Genomic DNA, 26,878 nt, shown 5'->3' on the forward strand with positions numbered 1-26,878 from the left:
ACTCCATTAGAAACTCAAACAAGGATATTATAAATGGGATAATTTTTCAGCTATCGTGTCTGTCGTCGTAAAACGTCGAGTCAGTCGCCTGGAAACGATACATCATTGTAAAGTATCGAAACCTCGCTTCCTGACGCGAACCGCATTCTCGTTCGCAATCGGCGCGGGTTTTACGCCGATATTTATCCAGTCGAAAAAAATTCTTTCCTCGCCGTGCGGCGACCGTGAACAATCTGTCGTCGTGTTCAAACACACACGTACGCGGGAGGCAGAGGTGAAGGTAGATCAGGTATCGCGTTCATAATCACGCCGCATTAATAAAACTCTCAGGTAGCGCGATAACTCAAGATTAAAATGCGATCGTATCGCCGTCAAAATTGTCGTTCCGTGTCGAACGTTCTACACACAGTAGTAACGTTAATGTAAGGATGGTCCTATCTATCGTTTCGTCAAAAAAATTCTGAAGTGTCCTTAAAAAATTTCAAATGACATATGTACAATAGCGGGGTAGATGTATGTATATATATCGTACAGTGAAGTACTTGGACAGTCCTATCGATTCCGCTAATTTTTATTTCACGTTCATTGGAAATTCTAGAGTATGCTTGACATGATTTTTTAAACATAAGGTACTCGCGGTTTCGACACGGTTTTGAGTTTCTAGTTCCTAGAATTGACTTCCTTTTAGTTCTGTCCAAACGTTACGCGAAATAGCGAGATCTTCCGTCATTTCCATAATCAGGAGTACTGGTATAATGGTATAATGGGACTCAGAAGTCGGACTGATATAATGAGTACTAAGAAGACATCAATACAGAGTGAAATGTTAGGTCTAAAAAGCAAGATGATAAAACTCAAAATCAACTTATTCAGTACATCATGGTTGGTGGAAGATGTTGGTTCTATCAATGGGACAAAATTTATTCACCAATCTCGAACAATAATAATTGGACAGGAAACCGGACCGACTGAGAAGCGTACACGCTCAATCGATATATCTAGACAAGGCACACACGATTCAGGGCCACAATTCGCACGGGTTAACTGCCTATCATTTCACACAACTGCATAATTACGTGTAAATTATTAATTTCCTATTACAATGTTTGAATTTATCAATTATACACCAGACTCGCGGATAAATCGAGCTTACTACATCATCAATAGTTTCTTATTATATCGTATAGACTCGTTAACTCATTAACGAACGCTAGTTTACCTGCGGTAATCTTTCGCTCTCGATATCCCCATCCTCCTCTTCGATATTACTAACCGACTTCTTTCGCTTCGAACTTTTTCTCCGTAATAATTTGAAAAACTTCATCGCGTCGACCGATGCTCGTCGCCGCCTCTATAAACACCTGAACAACTGGTTTTCGAATGAAAAAAAACCCGACAAACAAATTCTGATTTATGGGAATGTTCTAATCCATAATGACGTACACCTCAGCTCTGTACCTCACTCTGAGAGCGTATGAATAAAACTGAGGTCCACAACGGCGATAGTAGAGTCGAATTCAATCAACAACCCGCAATGGATAAGCTGGATTATCCTAAACAGCAGGGTTGACTAATAATAATTATGATAATCCGTTTAAATCTAATAATCCCGGTAAGACAGGCAGACACACATACACAAGGCACGAGGTTAACTAGACTGGTAGTTGTCAGAGCCAGTGTGAACAGAATCTAGCGTGGTGTCACACACTCCGGATAGCGTACATGGAATCGACCAATCAAACTGTTGCTAGTTTTAACTATTAACATAACAGCTGTCAGCTCAACTTGGCCCCATACAATTTATACATACATATATATGCATGTGTGACACTTTCACTTCACAGCATTGTATTCCTAATTACATTGCCCATTCAAACAATATTTGTCTCATGCCTCAAGGAGGGGGTTACATCATAAATCCTCCAAGCCAGGAACTCCCCATGAGTCTGTGTAAAGTGTGTTTCAGCTTCTTTGACCTTTGACCACAAAGGACTCCTACTCAAGCAAATATCCTCTTCATTCTAAAGGACATAGCCAGGTGTAAAAATAGATCTATACTAAAGCCACGCCAAATAATAGTTAGAGCAGGGCACATTGACAATGGATTTGGTTGAGTTCATGTGCCATAGTAGAAGACATTGCTGCTTCAACAACAAGAAAGTTTGTATGAGACTCTCAAAACTTTTGGTGTCCTAGCCACTCTTAATTGGTTTCTCTTTCAGTCTATCAATCATAATGTCTCGCCATCAAATGTGCCGAAAGATCAGTGAGAATTTTCGAATATCCGCTAATAGTCTAAAAATCACGGTAATTATCTCCTATTTAGTTGTAGCGAGTTATTATCATCAGATCTATAATCGACCGTTTGGTCAGATAATTGTTAACACCATAGCCATTTCTCAAACTAATACCATATCAAATTGATACCCATTATCACTCTCTAACCTCAAAGTGACAAGCTGTTTATGTATAGACATCCACTTATACTATAGGATATTAGCGATATACTTTTATATGCTTTTGATCACAGGAATTCTCAACTAATTATCATCATTAGTATAGCTTTACGGTAATTGTCGTTTTATGGTCAAGAATTGAATAATCGAGCCTAGCATTTGGATCATAGTTTCGCGAAATCGTCACGTTCAAATATTCCCGCAAGTAGACGAACCCTCGCGCGCAGGACAGGTGCGCTACAAAATCAACATAGATTGAATTTAACTGATATCGATGTATTTCACATCAAACCGTATCATGATCACGTACTGATTGTTTGGCTCGTGCAAAAATGAAAGCCAGAAATCGACACCTATTTTTGCTGAATAAACAAATCGATACTTCGTTTATTGCGTTTACAAGATCCTACAACCGATTATAACAAACCGATCAATACATCCGTATCCCCTACCACGTATGAATTTCTTCCATTTCTAATCATTTTACTGATGAATTTTTTTTTCAGTCCTACAGGTTGTTTTCCCTATTGAGTGTGGCTAGGCCGGACAAGAACCATCAACCAAAACGCTCCCTATCGAAAACAGAGTTTTTAATGAAAATTCTCAATTATAAATGAATGACCAGAATGTGACTGGAATGAACTTTTAGTGACAGCAAAAAACTGAAGGACAAATCGTGGCATATTGATATGAATGTTATCATTGATATGAATAGATAACGGCAGCTAAGCTGCGCGTCCTCCAGCTGAGCATCATTGACAGCTGGATTCAAAGTCAGTAAGTGCAAAAAATATGGAAGAAATAGAATGACAAGATTTTCTCCTCTAAATTCTAACCATGGATTCAAACCCGAGTTGAACGACAGGTCTATGGAAGGCAGGGTCGAGTTTTCAGACTATCATTCGATTATTGTCCTGACTTTCCTAGAATTCTGTTGACGGCAGTAAACATTCTAAAAATCATCATATGTTTCTTTTTTTCGAAGTTGTCTTTTTCCTCCGGGACCAGACACCTAGACAATCCAAATATGGGTCAAAATATATCAACCAATGGTTTTTAAAAAATCTGAATGAACGATATGAATAGCATATGTCTCAGGTTGTTTGGACAATATGGTACAATCTGATGTAACAGTTTAACCAGGTGTGTGTCGCATGTGCGTAAAAGAACATTCAAAATTTATAGGGCAGGTGGTGATTAAAACCTAGTCAGACTAACAGCTGTTTCGTTCCAGAGAAAAATTCTTAATTGTCATTTATTTGAAAAATATCAGAAATTTTTCTCAATCATTTAGAAGTTAGGAATTTGAAAGATTTGATGACACTAGGATGAAGTAGGCAATACTATAAGAAACTAAGCGCATAAGTCTTCAGCGCATCTTACAGCAGACATAAGAAGGTTAAACTATGTGTGTACATTACTGATACAATGTCAACAAACCCTAATTTCGCTTATAACTATTAGCGAGAAAAAAAGATATAGACGAGATGAAGAGATAATGAGGATGAAGTTCGCAGCATCCGATGCTCGAAGATGCTTCATACATCAAAGAACCGTCCCATCCTCGTTATCGATAAAAAGCACTCACTAAACCGATCTACGGATATACGACCAATAGATTGAATTAATCTGAAAAATCTTATTAAGTCCCTAGGAGCATTTCAGAGGCCTCCCTCGTCGAAACAATGAAATATCTGAATTCTGAATAGGATTGCGTTTTAATCCGATATTTCTTTGATCAGGAACAAAATATACGCGATGTTTATCGAAACTAATATAATTCACAGCGGAACTTTATTACAACGAACTTCAGGAGTTCTGGAATATCTGTTCATTATTATCAATAGTCATTATATCAGATGATGAAACGAATCAGCGGAGAGATTCTACTTATAATCCCGCATTCATAAGATCGTGCTGCCACCAGTTGGTAGAAATTTATACTATTGCAATTCAATTCATTTATGATTGCGAGCACTCAAGAGATGGAGCGCTAGTTGCTGAGAAAAAAATAGTGAACTTTTCAACTCCTCTCGTCCTCAGTAACAAATTAAACACTTCAGAATAATGAATTTTTCCATGAAAATCCAATATAACGAGTCTCTGAGCGATCTGATAAAATTCTGATATCGGAGTTAAGTGAAGAATAAAGCCAAAAACTGTTGAGAAACAAATAAATAAGAAGAGAGGGGGCAGGGACTGTTTGGGGGAAACATACCTGTATATAATCACCAGCCTGGAAACTGAGAGCGTCAGGATCATACTGGTCAAAATATCCCTCTAAGGCACGGACAGTTATTGCATTGCTTGCTTCTGTAAAATATAAGAAATACATCCATTAAATCGTCTGCTATCGTTCAGTTAGATCAATCAGAGGTTTTGTTACATTATTTTTCGTATTCATCTGTATGCATGATGTCATAGTTAGAAACTGTTTCTAGAGTAATGCACTAAGCTGGTGAAAAAAAATTTGTAGACCTATAAACAAAACGTTTTTCCCAGGCTAATGGTGACAGTTACTAGACTTGGATCTATGAAAGCTTCATAGATGTGTATGCAAACAAATTATAGCGAAATACCGAAAAAATTATGCAATAATTCAGCCGCTGTCCGATTTCTGCGATCAGCTGCTATCCGGTCTCGGCGATCAGCGATCTTTTTCTTCCAAATATTCAAATATTTTCTCACAAATTCCATAATATCAATCAGTTGTTTGAGAGACTAGCATACGAAAGCGTTTTATCCACATAAAACAGTGCGCATATTGTGTTATACGGTAATGATATGGAACGACGAACAATGAAACAAAAATAAGATCGAATGCGCGCAACAACACAGAAACTAAGTATTAAATTCCAGTTCGATAAGATAAGAAACAAAGTTTAAGTATATACACCTCGAACGGTGAACTTTGTTGCATATTGTCATCGAGTAGGTGGAAAAAATCTATTTACAGAAAAAAACAGACACACGTCATTAAGGACCTAATTTGGAATGTGAAATAATTTATTTAAGCCAATCCCCCAAGTGATTTGACAGTTGAGGTTTCGAATTCAATTAAGTGTTCTGATTATTGCATTGTAGAATATATCTCTGTCGCATAAGATGTGACCGATATCAGGTCCATATTGCGATGAAATAATTTCCCCCTTTCTCCGTCGTATTGGTGATGATTCCTGAAGACCATGAGACAGGACTAACTCGGATTGACAGCAGAGACTTACTGACCCATCGATGAGAAACTAGGTTTAACAGTAAAGAGTTTACATATCGCTACACCTAGTGGGACAATAGTCTTAGACAGATCCATCGAGATTGATGAATGTCAATTAAAACCTTCTCGATCAAAGTGACACATTATTAGATAATTGAACTGTACATCTTCAAGGTCGACGGAGGCTTCAGGATAATGTCTACATCAGATCAGTTCTTCGTAACATTTTCCTCAGCGTCATCGTCGGAGACAGATCTTTACAATGACAACAGTCACCAATTTCTCGGTTACAATCAATCATTTCTATACTCAATATATGGATGCACGACATACTTGACCTCCTTATCGGGGAACCCACAATGAAGTCAAACTATCCCGTAACCAATAGCAACTGGATCAAGTGCATCTAAATTATCAAAATGGCCCGTCACACGTAAAGAGACTTTGCTCGGATCTTTCTTTATCATCAAGTTTATATGAATACATTGGTATACTATATACAGATAGAATGGAAGATAGACTTCAATAAACAAGTGATTGCATAATTCATTTGAAAAAAAAACTGACAATATGAAGAAAAAACTGCGAGAGTATTTGATATTTCTTCTCAATTCTATGAGCCATTTTCAACGACACTAGAACTGGATCATAGAGCAGGCTCTACAGCTCTGGATTACGAATACAGTGACTGTTAACCTTTCTCTTTTATGTACGAATTTTGGCTCCTTATCTAAACAGGAATAAAATATCAGTGGAATCAGAATCTCGAGTACCCTTTGAGACCTGAAAATGGCTCATAGAATTGAGGAGAAACTTCCACTTTTTCTTCATATTGTGGGCTTTCTTCAAACCAATGGAAGATTGTTCAGGCCAGTATTTACTCATCGGAATACTCAAGAATAATAGGTTCTAACCGGCACTTACGATTGCCAACTACGCGCGCACTCGATCATGCCTTCAGATTCATAAAAATAAACTCACGAGGAAGAGTTATCGGATAAGAATAGGATCTACTATCGCTAAAATTAGCTTCTCTATGAATTCTTGCATATATCGAGGTTGTAGTACTTGTTGAGCGTGCGATAACCCGGCCACTACGCAGATTCATGAATTTTCATATCACGATGTAAAAAACCCATTGACCTGTAACTGCATATCTCTTCAGAAATTCGTGTTAATATTTACGGCGTTTTAACTTACGTTTCAAGATTTGTTTGAGTTCTTTCGCGGCTCGTGACGCCGTAAATCGATTGACTATATCTAAAGCGGTTTGGTCGTAAGAGTTGGCTCGGTTTATGTCAATACCATTCTGAAAAATAAACGAATTATCTCATATTTAATACGAAATGCGACTTTCTCTCGACTCTCGAGACAATAATGAGACGATAATGATTCGCGTTGTTCGGATATAATCGCGACATTAACCCTGTTATTAACCCAGTCTGAAGAAGTTCCGACTAAACGCATGAACCCTTTCACACGGACTCATATTATATCAAAATTTCGAACATTCTACTCAAAATAAACTACAGAAATGACCGGTAGACTGATATTAATCTCAGTATTAAGAGTTAATGAACAAAACCCATAGATGATGATGTAACACTTTTCAAAGTTTAGACTTAACTCCATCAACAGAGAAATAAAAAAAAATTTCATTTCTCACATGATAAGTTTATCCAAAACCACAAAAACTGTCAGAATAAACTCTGTTATATCGTCAACTGTTGGTTTTGCTCATTAAACTGCAGAAACTTTTCGAACTTTTAATCGCAGTTTTTGTCATCTTTCTCGTTTCCCACGGTGTCTTTTTTTCTAAAAGTCAATTCGCCTACAGAGCTATCATTGTTACGGGGATCGCCATCGAGTGACGCAAATCACCGGCAAATCATCGTCGACACCGCAGCACGAAACATCGACTACCGTTCCTCGGTAATATCAATGATTGTCGTCGTCGAGAGATCGTGTAGAGTTTAACATCCTACTGTGTTTATAGATCTCGTACGACTGACGTAGGCGAAACTTCCGTCGGAAAAACTCGTCGGAACGATATAATCCTTAATCCTACGGAGGCAAAATCTCTTTCTCGCTCTCTCTACAAACTGCCGTTAAGATACTGCCTACATATTCTCTGAAGCATCCGATGAAAGAATCTTTGACCCTATTTCTCCTTCTGTATCGATATAATGTCAAGAAGTGTCTGCTTGTTTCCGCTCAAGTGTAGGAATAATGAAAAATGTGATTGAAACAGAAGAGTTGACCTAGCTATCAATCAACTTTCTTCATTTACTTTTTAGTTGCCCTCTTTACGCGCCAGGGGGCGCTGCTTACCTCTAGTAATACTTTAACGATGTCAATTTTTCCGCATAAAGCAGCCTCGTGTAGCGCGGTACCTTGTAAAGTTTCCCTGTTTATATTCACTCCAGCGTGTAAAAGTAACCTGAATATTTAACAAATAAAACATATTTTACTCAATTATGTACATCTTTTTACCTGAATTTTTACGTTTGATGACCAAAATTGTACACATCATTCATTTGGGTATCTGGGTCGAATATTTCATCTTTGTCGAGGAAAGTAGGTCACTTTCACTTGGCCCGGGCCAACCGTATCCATCCTTGACTCAGTCAATTTCGTCGATCCAATACGAATAACTGCAGTCCTACTGTAAAACTGATTCTGGGTGCAGCTATATCGATTTATGATGACGGGATATGTTTATTTGAGATGTCAGACACGGGGAAATGTCACTCGACACGATTACCTAAAAGAACCCTCCAAACTTCAACGAGTTGTTGGACTGATTCCAGACGCGCAGGATGCAATTTTAATGCAATTTTTTCGAAGTTTAGTCATTCGAACGACCTGAATGGACCTGAATGGCGTAGAAATTTCAACAAATAGATCGGTTTCACCGATCGATTATGAAACATTTCTGAACTTATTAGCCGAATTTCTGGCGAGAGTTGATTAGCAGAGATGTTGTTTACTTCTAATCAGAATATGTCAAATCAAATCAATTTCATAACAATCGTTTTTGAAGTGAAGGTCATGAAAGATCATACGTATATACAAACAAACCAATGGACACACGCATAAGCTTACAACCTTTGAGTCGAATTCAACTTTGCTCCAACGTTTCATACCTGATTATTTCAGCGTGGCCATTTTTTGCAGCTAAGTGTAAACAAGTCGTACGATTATTATCTAGCATATCATCAGGACTGTCCTGTAGTAACCAGTTACATAAGTTACTACTCAACAGTAACTCAACCACCTGCAATATACAAACAAATAATCATATCATTATTGAGGGTCTTTTACATTGTGTAAGTAGAGGACTGTAACCCAGTACTATGGTATGACAGACATGCCTATCCGCTGTCCCATAAAAGAGAACTGCCTCCTAAATGTCTTATGGTCAAAGACTCTAAAACGTTGACGCTTTAGAGTTTGTGGTATCATCAAACAAAATAATGGATCTACCCTGCTATCAATGGTACTGGTAGGCAATAAGATGAAGTCTAAAGGGGTTTAGGAGAGGAAGCAGCCATTTCTTGTGGATGGGTCGTTGCAATAATTCAAATACTAGCAAAGTTGATTCAGGGAAACAATGCAAAAAAGTCAGCTATCAAGTTACCTTTTAGATACCTAAACAATTAAGATAAAGTAACCTCGAATTTCTTTTACAGATAATCCATTTTATCCCTACTGTATTAATCCCTTTACGAGTATCACAGTTATGTATTTACATTGTTCGAACACCACATTCCGCATATAATCCAACATCATCATCGCTCTAAAAAAACAACTGAACGACTCTATCGCGATATTAGGACGCTTCGATTTCAGATTTGTGCGCGAGCTATTATTTAAATGACAATCTTCTATCGGCCGAGCGAGAGATACCGCATAACTCTATCACACCATTAAACGACAATCCAATTCCCGCATCGGTTGGTCTCTCTCTCCCCCATTCGAGACTGACTGCTCATAGCGCCAACGACGACGACGCGCTCTTACTGCCGCAATTGTTTAATTGTTATGAGAAACGGTCTATACGCGGTAATCAGTTATCAGAAGTGTTGGACGCATCGGCATGTACGGGGGACGAGCACGACGCAGTCATCAATTTCACCAGATCATATACCAACAGAGGCTACGGATTTAGACGCATCTCTTTATAGCCAACGACGAAGTAATTTTTCCAATCGTCTGATAGATATCAGATACTTAGAATTATCTAGGGGAAAAAGGACCGCGGAATCCTTTATGGATTTTCCTAACTTAGAATATCCGACCGAGCTATCCATCTGACCTTGATGTAGCTGATAATATGGATGGGTACGAAAAGCAAGACGGATAAATTGAAATCTATTGTTCAAGTTCTAGGGTCCAGAGAGCTCGCAGTAGCAAACATCACCACGGCAAAAATAAGAAACAGATCGATCCACTGTCTTCACGAAAAACAATTCAAACCATGACACGTATGAAGAGAACGACCGAAAACATTGATCAATGACGATATGAAAGATATCATAATTTCGTAAAATACGCCAGAATGGTCTTGAAGAACTAAGCAAACATCTATTCATTTAATGAATAAATGTGAGTAGTGGATGTCTCGGGCAGCTTTTTTTATTCATCTGTTGCTGGTTTGATAGCGCTGTCACGAGCAGCCAGTATCGCAGCGACAAGTAGACGCTAGCTATTCAACACATTTCACAACCGAATGAAACATTTATTCACTGTTTAAAAAGATGAATGAATGAAACGGCAGTTGAAATAAGTGTCGCAGAGAACGGACAAACAGGAGTCTGTCTCGATGACTTCATGAATATATATGAACCAAAGACAAAGAAAGCAATAAGCATGAGTATGAGTGTGGCTTGTTGAATTTTGTGAAGGCAAATGCACACTTTGCAGGAAAACGCAGAAAGAAGAGACAGAAACATGTTTCCACACATTCATCCGCGTGCGTTTACAAGAAACATGAAACATTTTGAATCAAACATGTTTCACTACGTTTCCCTGTCTCATGTTTGTTGGGCTTCACATACCGCTTTTCATGAAGCCATTACATATAGGGCACAATGCTGAGAAGTCCATTCAATAGAAAATGTGTTTCGGCATACAGTAATAGTACTGATGGCTAGTGAAGTTGTAAGTGATGGATGATTTGCTACAATAGGAAACCGAGCGATGGACCGAGCACAAAGTGCTGCCGAGGGAATTAGTCCAGTAACCGAAGCCGCACCAACGACTTAATTGAGAAAGAATGGGTAAATAAAGACTGTGATCGGACAGTACACAGTAGATCGAGTCAAGTTGTTACTGATTTCATGCATTAACAGGTATGCCGTGTGTGTGATCGGGTTCTATTAGCAGGTGATCGCGTCTGTCAGTTGTACAACTACCTGACATTAATAATAACTGTTAGAACAACCATAAAATACCGGTCATAAATCTCAAGTGTCGACTGGCCACCACTTAGTCACTGATTGCTACTTCACGGGCAATATCATGACATCCTATACTATGTACATATAGGGACTAAACGGAAATAAGTCAAGTTACATTTTTGGACAATTCAACTATTGAAGAATGAGGTGTTTTGCTTCTACATGAATATGGCCAAAAAGGTGCTTTGTTTCAGTCAGTTAATTTCCTTTTTTTTGAATTTCAACTCATATCATATCATTGGAACTGGCACTTCAATCAAGGTCACTGGATTGATGACATCAGAGTCATAGTCATTCATAAAGCCTGAATCGAATCCCATACAAGCTCATATCACAGCCAATCATAGCCCTGATCCTAAGTCAGCTGACCGGTGACGTCATAGCCAGCTTATACAACCAATCTTAGATCAACTGATTTGTGACATCACTGCCAATCAAAATCCTAACCTTAGGTCAGGTGACAGATATTAGCAGACAGATTAACTGAGCATTCAGTCACTTCATATAAGACCTGGACTTCTTAACTTGAAGACTAGTCTATATAACATAAATGTCAAGTTTTATACATAAAGTTAGATATGATTTAAATTTAAGGCAATTGGTTGTACGAGATACCTGGACGATTCATGAAGTCTTTATAAATGTTTGATATAATCTATGGACATGGATACAATGGAATCCAATAGTATATCTACAATCCAATAGTACACCTATAATCCATAATTGTGTTAGTTCTATGATAATGAATTAGTTACAGATTATTGATATAGTGAACCAACTTTGAAAAGTAAAATATCCATAATTCATAAGTGAAATGATAGGTATCTCCTTATAGAACATTCGTATGCATTACTGAACTAACCGAACAAAATTGTTGAAATGTTGAATTACACAAGGTTTTGAACAGTTACACGTAAACAAAAGCATTTGAAAAATATAACAAATCATTGACAACATGAAATATGTAGAACCTTTCCAAGTCTTACGACCGGAGGTAAAACCTAGTCAAACCCGATGAAAACTCGTCATACAGGAACAAATATGCTTTTCACGCATTCCTTCATTGAGCGCAATATTTAATAGCTACTAAATCAACAATGACATTATCGCAGAGTGGTGTTACACATAAAACTGAACGTCTCAAATATATCGCAGTTCGCTGCAACAAAAAAATGTCAACATATTTCGCAAATGTTACCACGACAACCGAAGGTCGTATATCATAAAATTTTCTATTCGTTTGGGATGGAAGATGGCCGACTAAATATGATTATTCATCGCTGAGGATTATTAGATTAAAACTGTGGTTGTGCGCCGATGAGAAGGAGAGTGCATGCGAGCGTAGCTGAGTTATATAACGTACTGATAATTGCTGTCACTCTCGGCAGACGTAAAACTACTTCATAAATATGTAAATAGTTGCAGTCAGTTATGTAATAGACCTACACCACTTGTGTTCGCGAATGTCTCGCTAAAAAAATTTCAGGCCGAAAAATTAACCTGTAGCTTCTACCACGAGTATCAAAGTACTATCTAAAGCCAATGGGGTACCGGCAATACTATTGTAGCATGCGACGATTCCTAAAACAATCTGCCAGGTTCACTAGTGGCACTGGTTTACCACACTTGAACTTCTAATAAACTTTTTTTCATTAGCAATCATCTTTTAGTAAAATCTTTACCATACACTGAATGAGAAAGAGAATCTTATATCTATTCAGTGAGTTATAAATTTTCGCATTCGGAAGCCCTTAAATCGAGTTTAAATTTAAATGAACTAATTATCACAATGAATGACCTACTTTAGTGCCATCTGGTGAGTGCCCGGACATTGTCCCTCTGAACCCAGTGTGACAGTTTGGAGCTAAGATTGAGATCTAACAACTGGGTCCTGAATGCTCTTTGAAATTTCAGATGTCAGATGTAGCATTTTGTAAATGTTCTCACATACCCCGTGCTCCCGTTCAACAGCGATCTTCGCAGAATCAAATCGATGTCAAAACTGGATTTAGTTTCCGCCGATTATTACTAATCAAAATTACTGACATGGCATTGAACTGTTGCCCGGTAACGAAACTTCAAATTGACCATACGGATGCAATAACTGTCGTGGGACATTTGCGTCTTATAGAGAGAATTTACTATCATTTATTCATTTAGTTCTGATGTTTTCACGTTCAAATTCCAGATAATTAACTTAATTAGCCCTAAAGAGCAGCCACGACTGTCGTTGCTACTACCTATGAAAACATTCAGAATGTTGCTTCTCACACTTAATACCAAGACTCTCAATCATTTGCAGAATTTAGATCTGATGCTTTTTTAATCGATAGATGAAAATGATGCGTAAAAGCATTCGCAGAACGAAAAATCTATTCAGAACGCAAACCCCGGAAACCACAGCGCATTTAGAAACGTTCGAACATGACAAGTGTCTGGTGTGTTACTCATTGGTTCGTGAAGTAAAGGTGTCGAGTTAAACGTTACTTTCTAAAGTCTACTAAAGTTGGGAAGAAGTTGGCAGCAGTTAAGTGCCGGCGAAAAAATGAAAGTAAAGAAAAAAAGAAATAGACAAAGCCTATAACAGCCGGAAATGATGTAGTTTCCTTTCAATTGGGGATATATCAATCTCGAACAATTTGTGCCTCTGCTGAGATACAGCAGTAACGCTGTCTCGGTGATTATATTCCAGGGGCCGACATATCACGATATCCCATCCCACGACATAAATAGACAGGTCCACATCCCACAAGGGATCGTTACAGTTCCCATTGTCTTGACATTTATACTGACGAGCGATGTGTTGCGTTCCTACAGGGAAATCCTAATGACCTTTCGCGATAAAACTGCCTCGAGCGACCGTTCACAAAATTCAGACTAAAAAGTTCTTCTTTTCAAAAGTTGATAAAAGTGTAAGCTTCACCCATGCAGGGTGACCACTTTCTACCCATTTACGAATCCCCTCAGCTTTTCGTGATTTTTCACAAATATTCCAAGTGAATCGGAGGAATTTCTAGGTTTAAAATGTTACAATTCATTTGATTTTTTTGCATCACGTAAGTAGTGATAGAGACAAGCGGTCTATAGCATTATCCGTGAGTTTTTCAGGTTTTAAGTAAGATTTGACAAATTGAGTTTTTTCTAGGTTTTCAAGGTCAGTAGTCGCCCTGTTATAGGATCTCTTCAAGCAGAGAACAGAAAGATGGTCTAAGAAAAAACATGTCTTGAATCTTCTAGTTTGTATGCGGTGTTTGATTTCGTCGAAGTTCATATGCCCAACAAACTGTCTCTAACTGCGTGTATACTCAATTTATCTTCACACTCATCTCGCCACTCTCCCTGTCATCTTATAATGAAATTCTTTGAGATTGTTATCGATCCGAGGGGTAGTCCATACTTAACCCACAAACGTCGCGGATAATTCGAAGAAATTTCAATCGATCGATGGCTATTGATATCAATTTTTCAGAAGGCAGACGCGTCGAAATATCAAGCATCCTACACGACTCTTCACGCGGACTGTGTACGAATCTCTGAAGCCATACTGAATTAAACAATTCATACATATAATCAGCGGTGTTAGGATGGACCACAGCTTCATCTGTGATGAAAGATGGACTGGAAGTAGCTAAATGGAAATTTGATGTCAATACGAGCTCGCTCGAGTTACCGGCTGGCTAAATGACGATATTCAGTCGGACTATTTTTGGTGGATCAATCATTTCGTTGAGCCCCGAATATCGCAACTGGATTTACGGAGAAATTGTATCGATCAACCGACCGACCTGACTGACTGTAGAGTGAAGTATTACTACAACGTCGCAGTAACTAAGATCGCTAATTCAGAAATTTGCCCAAACTCGTTCGTAGATTTAGCCATTCCTGCCCGACCACATTCTAATACTTGCTCTTTTCTTCTGTTTCATTAAAAAATAAAGCCCATATCTACGCTATGTATCAATGTATGTCATAGTAATTACGATATGAATTTGTACAATGTATGTCTATGTACATGTATGTGAGTGAAACAATTCGATATAATGAAAAATCTGCCTTATGAGTTTCATTTCCTCAAACTAGAACGAGATTGAGTCAATATAGAAACATTAGTTAAATATCTATCATCTCCACTGGAAAGTCTCGTCGATGTATCGGATACTTGGACTCAATAAGACATATCAGCGTTTGATACCTCCTCAGAGGCCGATATGGGAAGGGAAGCGAAGCCGCAACAATGACCACGGTACCGCGCGCAGACGTTAGCTCGTTATTTATCACAGCGAAATCCGAGATGGAAGACGTATATACAGAAATGGCGGCTAGAAAATTGAAAATGGGAATCCGTATAGATTCAACTGAAAGCAGATCATTGTAAAACCGCATTCTCAGAAAATTCCTAGAACAATGTAAACGATACTCTTATTTGGACTATTCCGGTTATTGCTCTACTTTCAGTAAACTATAATCTGTTCTGCATATAAATACCTCCTCGTTTCTTTTTCTCAATGTTGCTTTTAGCTTACCTTGTAATGACCGAATTCGCAGCCAAGATCTAAAGGTGTCCTGAATTCCTTATTCCTGATCGTCGGTTCAGCGTGATAACACAATAATATATTCACCTGAAATATTTACAAAAGTTTTAAGCGTCAGTTTCAATAGATCAAGAGAATGGTGTACGTATATACATGTCCACCGTTAAGTCACTCGGAATTATTCATAACTAAACAAAAGCTACATTATGTATGATCAAATTGGTTTTCAATAATTCAACCTTTGAACTCGTGAAACGGAGTGGTGTCTCGTATTGTTTTGAATGATCACTTCACCTCTATAAACCTGCGATAAACCCGGACGAACTTTTTGCGAGAACCAAGTCGTCCGATATCCACCTACGTGTTTAACATTCCAACCATTTATATATCAAAATCTTCTCCAACCGTAAAAAAATTTCAAATTATTTGAAGACGAAATTTCGACAATAATTTCCTATAAAAAAGTTTGCATTACAAAAGACATCGATCGAATTGACTGACAACAACGGAAATAATTTCCTAAATTTCCAGTTGAATTTTTCAAATATTGATTAAAACAACTTGTAGTCTACGTGCACTGAGAAACGCACATATTGAAACTAGATACGAGGATGGAAATTGTCAAAATATGATCCAATTATTTCAAAGGAGCTTATGAAACACCCATGAAACCATGAATGCGAAAATGGATATGGGAATGAGACATCTAGCCGGTCAAAATATTTACAGGTAAGATTTAAAGCTGTCAGCTGCAATTTCAAATACAGGTCACATTGTATGTCCAATGACTCAACATGTTTCAGAGTTAAGATGGATTTGTGAAATGATTGTTTGCGTGTCTGACTAGAAGACAAATATCCAACAGCAATCATCCATCAAATCACAAGTTACGAATGACAAATTTGAAGAATATTAAAGGTTTGCCAAATTTCAAACATCTCCATGGATACGATACATTTCCTATTAACTGTCACCTCCGTGTACCAAAACAAACATCGGTTGTATCCTGAAAACCAAGTTAATACAAACATCCTTTACGTATTGTTATTCCTTATAAATCCAATCCATCTGTGATATAAGACGTCTATTCTAGGTGCCGTAGCTTGACATTTACTAATACACGCCATCAAGTCATTAGATATTAAGTGAATTAGTGTAATTTTTAATTGATGAAAGCCGTCTGTCCTTCAAATTGATGATTAATAATTCATAATGGCTTCGACCATATGTGGCGATTTCATTCTAGTATTCCAGCGGCGTCCTCCAAGGTTGCATCCTCAACCCTTATATAAACTTTCCATAAAACTTTCACTGAACGGAGATCGAATCTAAAACCAACTCATCAGCCGCGATGTGGTGTTTTTCTACGTGATATCCGACGAGCGTAAATGACGAAGACAAACATTTTTGAGATATGAGAGCTTCTTCAGTAATAACGTCGAATCGAATTTCATACTGACAAATGGGTGAAAGAAAGTTCAAAATTGTCGTAGTTCATTCTGCCTATTCATCTCGAGGGTAATAACGACAGTTTGGATGCACCAATTGACATTGAAAATAATACGATGATGTTTGCCGACTCACAAGTTGAAAATATTCACAATTAATTCAAGCTATTGAGCATTTTTATACAGGGCCATATACCATCAGGTTTTCTATCTTCCACGAGTGGGGATCACTTTCCTACATCCCTGCTATAAGCAAGCATCGAAGAACCAGGTGATTTTTCTCAAGTTCTGCGTAAATGTTAAGTTTGAAGCCAAACCTCTGAATACTCAAGAACTGTACAGTTCTGTGTACGGGGTACATAAACTGGTGATTTTATTAGTCCACCTGTTGGTGCTCCGTGGCCTTGGTAGTTCAGAAACTGTATATATTGGTAGATACTAAGAATAAACTCAGATCTCTGTATAAACAGTATATATACCACATCTATGAGAGCAAATCAACAAGTGGTAAATACCATCCTGATATCCATGTGTACAGATGAGGAATCATTTCTTTCCTGCCAGGATTTCTTGATTTTCTAAGGAGGTCTAAAGTGTAATACATGGAAAGACACCCTAACTTTGTAACTTTGATATTCCTCCCCTTTCCTCTATTGGATGTAGTTGTGTATTCTATTAATTCTATTAGATAGAGTTTGCTCCAGTTTCCGACCTCATGCAATATATTTCAAGAAACCATGAAACGAAAGCAGTTCTTTTTATCGGGTATCTCTGACGTCAATTTTATCATAGCATTACTCCAAATAACAACACTTCCCATTTACATGAAGAGAAGCCTTATCACATGTTATGTACAGAACATTCACCTACTCAAAAAACAATAGCAATCTAAGTGCTGTACTTGTATATATCTGTAACATTATCTTCCTCGGGTAAGATAGGAGGGAAACCTACTTGTTCTAACTGATCCCAGAAATCTACATCTTTAACCATGTTCCTAACGATATCAATATAATATCTACTAAGTTTGCTCAAACGAAGGGCAAAATGACAAATTCATTTGACAACAATGAAAAATGCTCATCATAATAATAATAAATCGTCTTTTGTATAGCGCAAGGCTCCTTATTCAAATGCGCTCCTCTAGAAACTAAATGTAGCTAGCACGGAATAGAACTGTTATGAGTGTCTGTGCTTAAATGAACTCATGATCTTCGGTTAATAACATACATCTCTAATATCTAATTCGAAGACAAAGTAAATGTTGATCTTGATTAGTAGATGATTTCTCTCAGCTACAAACATCAGTATAGTAATCTAGCATAGACAGTTCATTCACATACGACAAAAGCGATATGTCTTTTCTTCCATTGTACTTCACATCTAAACGTCTATCGACAGCCACTTGATGCTCAACTGAATGAACATGAAAAATTCAGTACGCAAATATTTGTCAGTCCACTTACTCTACGCATATCGATAAACGTAAAAAAATTCAGGAATACGTTCAGTAATATAGCAGACTTATCAGCAATCAATGTTTTTAAACTGATACTTTACAATAATAATTGACACTTTTTTCACCGTTTATAGCTTACCAACCGTAACTGCAATATTCTCATTAGACCAACACGACCACCTTCAATGATCAGGTGGCGTCTCTTACTGAACCCTTCAACGTCTCAGCGACATTTGATATTATTCTCAGAGATCGTGCATATCATATACGGTTAAGGATACTTACTACTTGGAAATGACCGTGTTGACAGGCGAGATGGAGTGGGGTTTCGCCGTCGTAAGCCGGATCGGTAGCCGATGATCCGAACTGTAACAGTAGTTTAACCGGTTCGTCTTTACCTTGCCATGCAGCGTAATGAAGAGGACGCATTCCTGTGAAAATATAAACAACATCCTAATTTTAATAAAAGACAACCCATCTCTCCAGTTACCCTAAAAACCAGAACCCCTACAACCCAGAACCATTAGGCACGAACCATATAAACATGTAAAATGAAAAGTGAATGCTTATTCTAATGGAATGTTATGATTGAAAACTAAAGCAAAGTGAAAACTGCAGTTTTCTCACCGGCGTACTGCCGTATTTTTTTCATCAGTAATCCAATATTTTCCAGTGGTGTGTGAAGTTACAAAGTGGTTGCCCTTTTGTCCCTGTTGTAGGCGGTCTTATAACACCATGAGAGCCTTCAATTATATGTACGCGCAAATTTTCGAACCGAAAAAGGGTGAGAGCGTAAAAAAGACCCTCTTTTCCAGGTCAACCTATGAGACTGATAATTATTATTCCCGGAACCAGGACGAAAAAAGAAAAGGAGCTGGGAATCTGAGAGTCTGAATCTACGTAATAATCGAGTTCATTAATTACTCATTCAAGTTAATAGATACACAAAAACTCATGCAATAACTTGTGGTCGAGTGGTTAGAACGTTTGACTGTGGGTTGTGGTTCAATTAATTGTCCTCGTCGCGCCAGTACGAGGCATACAAGGCATCTGATCAACTCTTCCAACCATTTCTAATTTTGGCAAGTCGATATGTGGTATTCCATCTTAATCTATTGTCACATATCTCCTTTTGGAAAGACCTTCGCCATGAGTTGGCTGTCCCCGATTTCATCTTCCATCTGGAGTCCAGTGTCCATTTTAATCCCATACACGGATGCTGTCTGCTGCTGGCGTACCACTGAGTTGTGGTACAGGGGTAATAATATGATAGAGGGAGAGAGTTTATACGAACTGATTCCATGTTACAATGATATTTGACTAGAATATTAACTCAGGACAAATCGTTACAAGATTACGAGCAACTGCGCTATCCATTCCCTGAGGAGTTATTAGTAAAATCAATCTCCAACGCGACATACTTATCAGCCCTCTTCATATTCAAGCTTAATATCCATGCAATCATATTCATCTACAACATTTTAAAAAACCTCACCCGCCAGTTGCGCAGCTAAGGCAAACATTTAAGCGCATGGCCAAAATACGGACTCAACTGACTTCAATTTAAATGTGGCTAGTTTGATTTAAGGCAATGTAGAATGGCAATTAATATCATGAAAGGTGAGAAATTGATTACAGTTTCAACAACTATTTCATGGGAATGTGAATGGGAGTTAGGATGGCATTGTTCATACGCGCATGTTGATGATAGAATGGCTGGTAACTTGTGTAAAAGCCATCTGAAACACACAGGGGCTCATTGAAGCCCATTAGCAGTGAAGTACCAGCCGATGTTACGACAAAAGCCGGAAACATGATATTAATCCAACATTGTTTCGCAAGACACAATAATTGACATTAAAAGCCTCGATAATTGATAAAATGGATGATAAATAATAAGGATGGTCCCGAAGTGACAAAACAAAATGATATCGCACAAAAAGCTATTCGAAAACAAAAAGGATGTAAGAATGATATAATTATATTCAAACTTAAACTAGGGGCCCATCACGTATCAGTACGCAGCAACAGGCTGTTATTACTGTTTCTATCGGGAATGAATTGATTGAAAGTGGAATGCAATCTTGTTGTTGATGCTGTAGTAGAAATAGTTCCGTATTTGTAATTGAATTAAGTCTCTTCTCGTTGACGAAGTTAGCCAACGATTATTGACCGGAATTGTCAACTGGTTCTATGTACACTTATCACGCCGAGGTTGATGGACAAGTTATTATTAGAGCCGCGATCACACGGAGACGATTTGGCCCGGATCAGACTCGGGCCAAATTTGGCACCTGTGTGGACAGTTGTTCCGGGCCAAATTTGACCAAAAATGCTCGTGTGATCACGGCTTAGGGCACTGACACAACTCGCCGTGTGCAAACAGGAGGTTCAGGGTAGAAGTACATGACAGGCGTTGAAAGTATTTTGAAACCAAATAAGACAGTTTTGAAACAACATTCTTAAGGTTTTGAGAGCAAGGCCTTCAGACACGAAAACAGGCATAATGCGGATCTGTGGCTATATTAGAAGGGCCCGAAGGGCCATCAGAACGCATACTAAAGTGAATCATTGAAACATATATGTACAATCAGATTATAGTGCACAGAACAGATAGATTGCACCAGAGGATTCAAAAATGCATTGAGCACAGAAAGAGAGATCTGCATTATTGATAGAACTAACAGACATTAAGTAGTTTGCAGTGCTTCACTAGTCGAGTATTCAGAATATGATTATATTCCCATGATTTTTAACAGAGAAAATGGTTCGGCTATCATTATTATTCTATTGTCAACATAATTACCGGGCATATTCATATATTCTCTTATGCACTTTATGTAGGTAATCATACCACAATCCTAATAGAGAAGCTAGTTGTGAACTATCTACACTATAGGGTACGCACTAACAATAAGGTATCAAAACTCCTTATTCAAGCAACTAAAGAATGATAGAATCATATTGACGCCACTGCCTTTTTGATAACAACATTGAGGCATCACAAACTTCAAATTTCAATTCAGGAATGTAAATATCTTCTAAATATACTTGATTACTATTGAAGATCAGAAGTTCAAGACCTGGTCTCAAGAGTATATTTTTCTCATTAACCTACATATTTCAATCGCTTCTAATACTGTTACCCGTGGCCTGCATGGGCCAAGGTTAACTTCAGTAGGGCCTGCGTGTGAAAAGGACATCTGTGGGTGGACCAAGTTTCTACGGGCACTATCACGAGCTACCACTAGGCGCAGACTACTGTACCAAATTCATGGCCAATGAATCGAAAAGTCAGAACTTGCGGGCTAAAAAAACACCCGTGGCTTTCACAGGTTTTTCACTAGTTATCATTGAATGAAAAAGATTTTTACAGGGTCCATTCTAAATTTACAAACTCACGAGGCGTAGTATCCACGAATAACAGTTTGTCAGACATTCAGCTTTCTTAACCGCGAAAAGTTTTTTTCCGAGATTGACGTAACGATCTATTTCTTTCTATACCCGAGAGTCTCGCATCGTTTTTCTGAGAAGGTGCTGTAGTTCTTGTCGGCGCAATGAAATTGACACCTGACTGGAGAATGTTGGTGCAGTAAACATAAACCTATCATGTCTTTAACACCAAGTACTCGCTAGACAGTTAACTTCTGAAAGGTTTCCCGATTCGACGTTTCTTCAAAATTAAAAATTGCTAAAACGAGAGAAATCTAAAGCTAAACTCGAATGAATGCTGCGCGATGAATGTTATGCATATGATTCAAATCATCTGAATGATACCCATATATAAGCGTAAATACTGAAATGCATAACCATTATACAATTCATTACTTTGTCAATGAAAAAAACTGCGGACCCATCAAACTACGTGGTATTACTGTCAAGAATATAAATGAGTTAATGAATAACATGTCTGTATACTATGGATAGGCAATTACTATACATTCCTTTACGAAACTTTTTATGTACCAATAAAACAATGGAACATATGTTGCTGCGTTACGGTGAATCAATATGGCTGCCAGGCAGCTTGTCTGTAACTCTTTAAGAAGGGTTGAGGCCTGTTTTACAGAATAATATATCATTTCAGGTTATGTCTGTGAAAATGGGCCCAGGGGCTGGTTCCATAGTAGCGAAACTTAAGACCATTTTAATTCTATGCCCAATCTAACATCTTAAGACCAATCTTATGATTTAAGACCATTTTTGGATTTAGGTCTTAACTATAGAACCGGCCTCAGGTCTCTTAACTTGACATCCAGTACATTGTGCCTCACAAGAAATTCTGGCCACATTTCAAAACATGGGTTACTGGGTGCACCATTTATATGTGACCAGATTTGGCTACTATAGCAGGGTTTGCTATCATCAATGATTCCAATCATATTCCAATCCAGGCGCTAGTTCTCCATAGATAGAAAATATTCCCACGACTGATCAAGCAAGCAGTATCATAACCCTGAGCATATTCACACAATCTAATAAAACCCGCATCGGAATATAACAGAAATGTCAATTCGAACCTTTTACCATCACTTTGTACATCGTTTTCACATATTCAACTTCTAAGACGTGAACTTTTAACACTAAATGTGCATTGATTGATTTGCCAACGTGTCACATATTCTAAGTATAGCATAAAAAAGTATATTCGCCGAATCAAATGGTGACTTAATGGAAAATTGTGCGTAGCTCGTCTAAGCTGATAATGGCAACTTACGTGGAGGGAAAAACCATCACGGCGCTGAAAGGGTTAAATCTTTCGACAAAAACTCGCATGGAAGTCCAATCTCAAGAATTTCTTCAACTCCTGGCAAAATTCCTTCAAGTACTTCCAGACTGTTGATCGGAAACGCAATACTAACATTTATCAGACCCCGGTAAGAATCTGTTATGTAACACGAGTCAACGCGAATCCTGCAGATAATATCATCATAATCCGTGGGTAAGATTACTAACGCAGATTAGAAACCAATAATCCCGTTTAAATCCAGCCAGTCTCTGATTCATACTGAAATAACGGCAGATGTTTTACTGATGAAGATTTCACCTGTAGCCGCCGTATAAATACACCTGACACTTAACGAATATCAGGAATATTTCTTCGATTTTTATCGTCGACACGTGTTTTGTAAAGTGTTCGAGCCCTCTAGTCGTAAACAACCGAGAAACGAAGTCTTAATCGTTGAGTAACAACAATAACAAAGAAAGACTTAATCGTTAACGTAAGTAACCCGTATTCATAAACTTCTTGCGTAATGCCATTGGCAACTCCAACGGAAACATGAAATGCAACTACAACGGTAAACCTCGCCTTACTTCGACACGGTTTACTCGAACTATTGACAAACTCGTACAAAAGAGAAATAATTTTTTCGACATCTAAACACTTTTTCTCATGTTTGACTCTGACTTTGCTTGCCTGTGACCAACCAATCTTGCTGGCCTCAGTTAACAACAAGTTTTACTTTTTCTCGAAACCAGGCCCCCTTGAACTAGTGAAATATTTCGAATCATTGAAAAATATCTAATGAAAAATTGCCACTCACAAGTGGAGCTGAGGAGTCCCATTGATGTTTCAACCAGTCCAATGAGACATCGAAATAGCCATCAAGTGCCTAGTCGAAGTACTTTCTAGAAAGCTATGCTCAGAACTACCGTGAAATAAATTGGTTAAAACCGACTGCATCCGTACCGGTCATTTAACATAATTGTTTTCACCCCTCAACGCACTTGTCAGTAACTACTAGATTGCGCTTTCCACTTCATTAAAAAACAGCACTTGGAAATACTCGGAAAAATGCCAATTAAAAATATGAAGTATCATTAATTGAAGGAAATCCCCTTAATAATTCATTGCACCTGGCAAATAAATCGAGGCAGGTAAAACACAGTCAAATTAGCTGTCTATACGCCGCGTACACTGAGTCATTCAATATTCACAATGAATTTAATCGTTGATATTGTTTGAACAACAGATTCTTTCCATAAATCTTGTTGTTACCCATGTCATGTTCAAGTCGTTTAATGTCGGGCAAAGATTTTTATACCTGCCCAATAATATCCTGGAGAGATTATCATGAATTGTTATCAGCGGAACCAGAAACAGCCAGTTCTCGGTAATGATCTGAACCATTTATGACTTTTTCATGGCATTCTTAAAAGAACTGTTCATTTTCCAGGTTTTTGCCAGGCTCATTTCCCATGACTTTTCTATGTCTCCCATGACTAGTTCAACCCGGATCCGTCATTTCTTTTTTCGTAAAGTGCTCTTTCAGAAACAGTGAAAAACGTTTTCAAGCATAGGCCCTTTTTTCACCGGGGTATGGAAAGAAATGCAGGAAAGGGTACAGTACTCGACGGAAATACTCATATTAATCAGTAACTATTGGAGTAATCATTGAATCCAATAATTACTCAAGGTGTATCCATAGAGCAAAAATCAAAATAATTATTTCTTATGGGAAGTCTGAACGAGATGGGAAGGGGTTTTTTTACTCAAAATACTGATTAGGCGCCAGTTTGAGGAACAGTAAAGGATAACGTTGAAGAAGCAACTGATGAATCTGCTAACTGAAAATAACAGAAACATTCATATAAACATGAATATCATTCATGCAACATATGTTAGCTAACGAAACAACAGAAAACAAGCAGGGGTCCAAACAGGGGTCAGAAGTACACAAGCACTCAGACAGTTGTTGGAAACAGTTCTCTTCTAAAAATTTAATTTTCTGAACAGGTTTGTTCACGAGAAATTCGATCACAAAAATATTTAGGATCCTACAAGGGTGGAATAATGAAGTAAACCAGTTCACTGGTGTATTTCATTTAGTCGGTCAAGTTTTTTTCTGAGGAAATGTAGTTCCCTGTGGCAGCACCGGTTTCTTTATACACATTCCAAATCTGAGCGTTGAAATGATCATTTCATAATTTCTAATACGCGTGCATACCGTTCAGAATGGGGACTGGTTGTTTTATAGACTACTAACCTAAGGGGGTTATTCAACTGTAAGTCAATCGAATTAATCCTGGCGTCTTTAAAACCGACCTCAAGTGAACAATTTTCTACACCGCCTCGATCTATTGCGCATTGGTTAAACCAAGAATTCTAAGAAAAGACGTTATCACTGGTGTTTTAATCAGAGGGTGGTGGTTTTTAAAAACTACAGTAGCAAACAAAATCTTTATCTCGAAGAAAACACACTGCCCTAAAAACCCACCCGTACTTCTTGTTATTTGTTTTCAATTTAAAAAGACGATTATTCATAAGTGATTTTATTTGTGGTCTCCTTAGATGTTACAAATAGATACGAATATATAGTATTGAAAATGGCTACCACCAAAAATCAGAAGAATCGAACGAACGATAAAAAACCTATAAAAACGACTTACATGATTAAACGAGGACGTAATTAACCGGATTAAGATTGATTAATCGCGATTTGGTGTAAATCCCGCGAATCAGCGAGTACAGTCCAGATACAACAGTAGTAAACTACTGTTATTGCTATCTGGTTTCTAGAGAACAAGTCAGACGTATATTTTATTGTCTGTTCAAAATCATGAAAACAACCGACGCACGTACCGGTGGTATATATGTACTACTTGCTTACTATACGAGTTTAAAAAAAAACACACTCATTCAGCCCGAGATTGGTATCAAAAATCATTTTATCAACACCAGGGCGACAATAGAACAAATAATAAAGGCGGAAGGTATTGAATAATTTCGAAGAATTTAAAAATCATCCCCCTTTCAATCGACGAACATTGTCGAGATCTATTGAGTCATAATGCACGCCTCCTAAAAGGGAGTTTTTAAAACATTTCGAACTGACGTGAATAGAATTCGATATTATCACATAGGGAATAACTATCAACTTGTTTTTCGAGAATGAAATTGAATAGAAATTGAAGTCGTAAGCGTCAGTCGAATCCTAGATTAATTACTGAAACTGAAAATCAACAAATAAAGTTTTCTAATAATGTTACTGATGTTCAATGGATCAATGAATTTCATTAGATTGGCAGACAGATTTTTTCGTGCGTTTATGGTGGTTTTCATCAATCTGTCTAGCGTAGTAGCGTTTTTAACGCACTATTTTAAGTTTCTGACTGATTCGATGCGTAGTTTAGATAATTGATTAAGATCTGAATGAATCGAAGGATTATCAACACATACAGCATTCCTCACACATTCTCAGCGGCAATGAGGAAACTTGAATTCATAACACACGCCAGTCAAGCATGAAACCGTCGATCGTTAAAAAGCCACTGGAAACTACTAACTCCTATCAAGTAGGCCTA

The 26,878-nt window shown here is 37.8% G+C and overlaps 1 protein-coding gene across 5 annotated transcripts in view; it reads right to left on the reverse strand.

The window, feature by feature from the left end:
* LOC141904707 (uncharacterized) overlaps positions 1-26,878 on the reverse strand; it is a 76,921-nt gene that overhangs the window by 14,268 nt on the left and 35,775 nt on the right. For 3 of the 5 annotated variants that reach the window (XM_074793342.1, XM_074793341.1, XM_074793340.1), the window contains exons 4-9: positions 18,857-19,002; positions 15,656-15,751; positions 8,817-8,947; positions 8,002-8,110; positions 6,871-6,979; positions 4,675-4,769 (exon numbers count right to left, since the gene is read on the reverse strand). In XM_074793342.1, coding sequence (XP_074649443.1) covers positions 4,675-4,769; positions 6,871-6,979; positions 8,002-8,110; positions 8,817-8,947; positions 15,656-15,751; positions 18,857-19,002 — 686 coding nt within the window. Of the gene's footprint in view, positions 1-4,674; positions 4,770-5,035; positions 5,257-6,870; positions 6,980-8,001; positions 8,111-8,816; positions 8,948-15,655; positions 15,752-18,856; positions 19,003-25,963; positions 26,058-26,878 lie in introns of those variants that run through there. The other 2 variants (XM_074793343.1, XM_074793344.1) reach the window with 2 other exon arrangements.

This window comes from Tubulanus polymorphus, chromosome 4 (assembly GCF_964204645.1).
Source record: "Tubulanus polymorphus chromosome 4, tnTubPoly1.2, whole genome shotgun sequence".
NCBI classification, from domain to species: domain Eukaryota; kingdom Metazoa; phylum Nemertea; class Palaeonemertea; order Tubulaniformes; family Tubulanidae; genus Tubulanus; species Tubulanus polymorphus.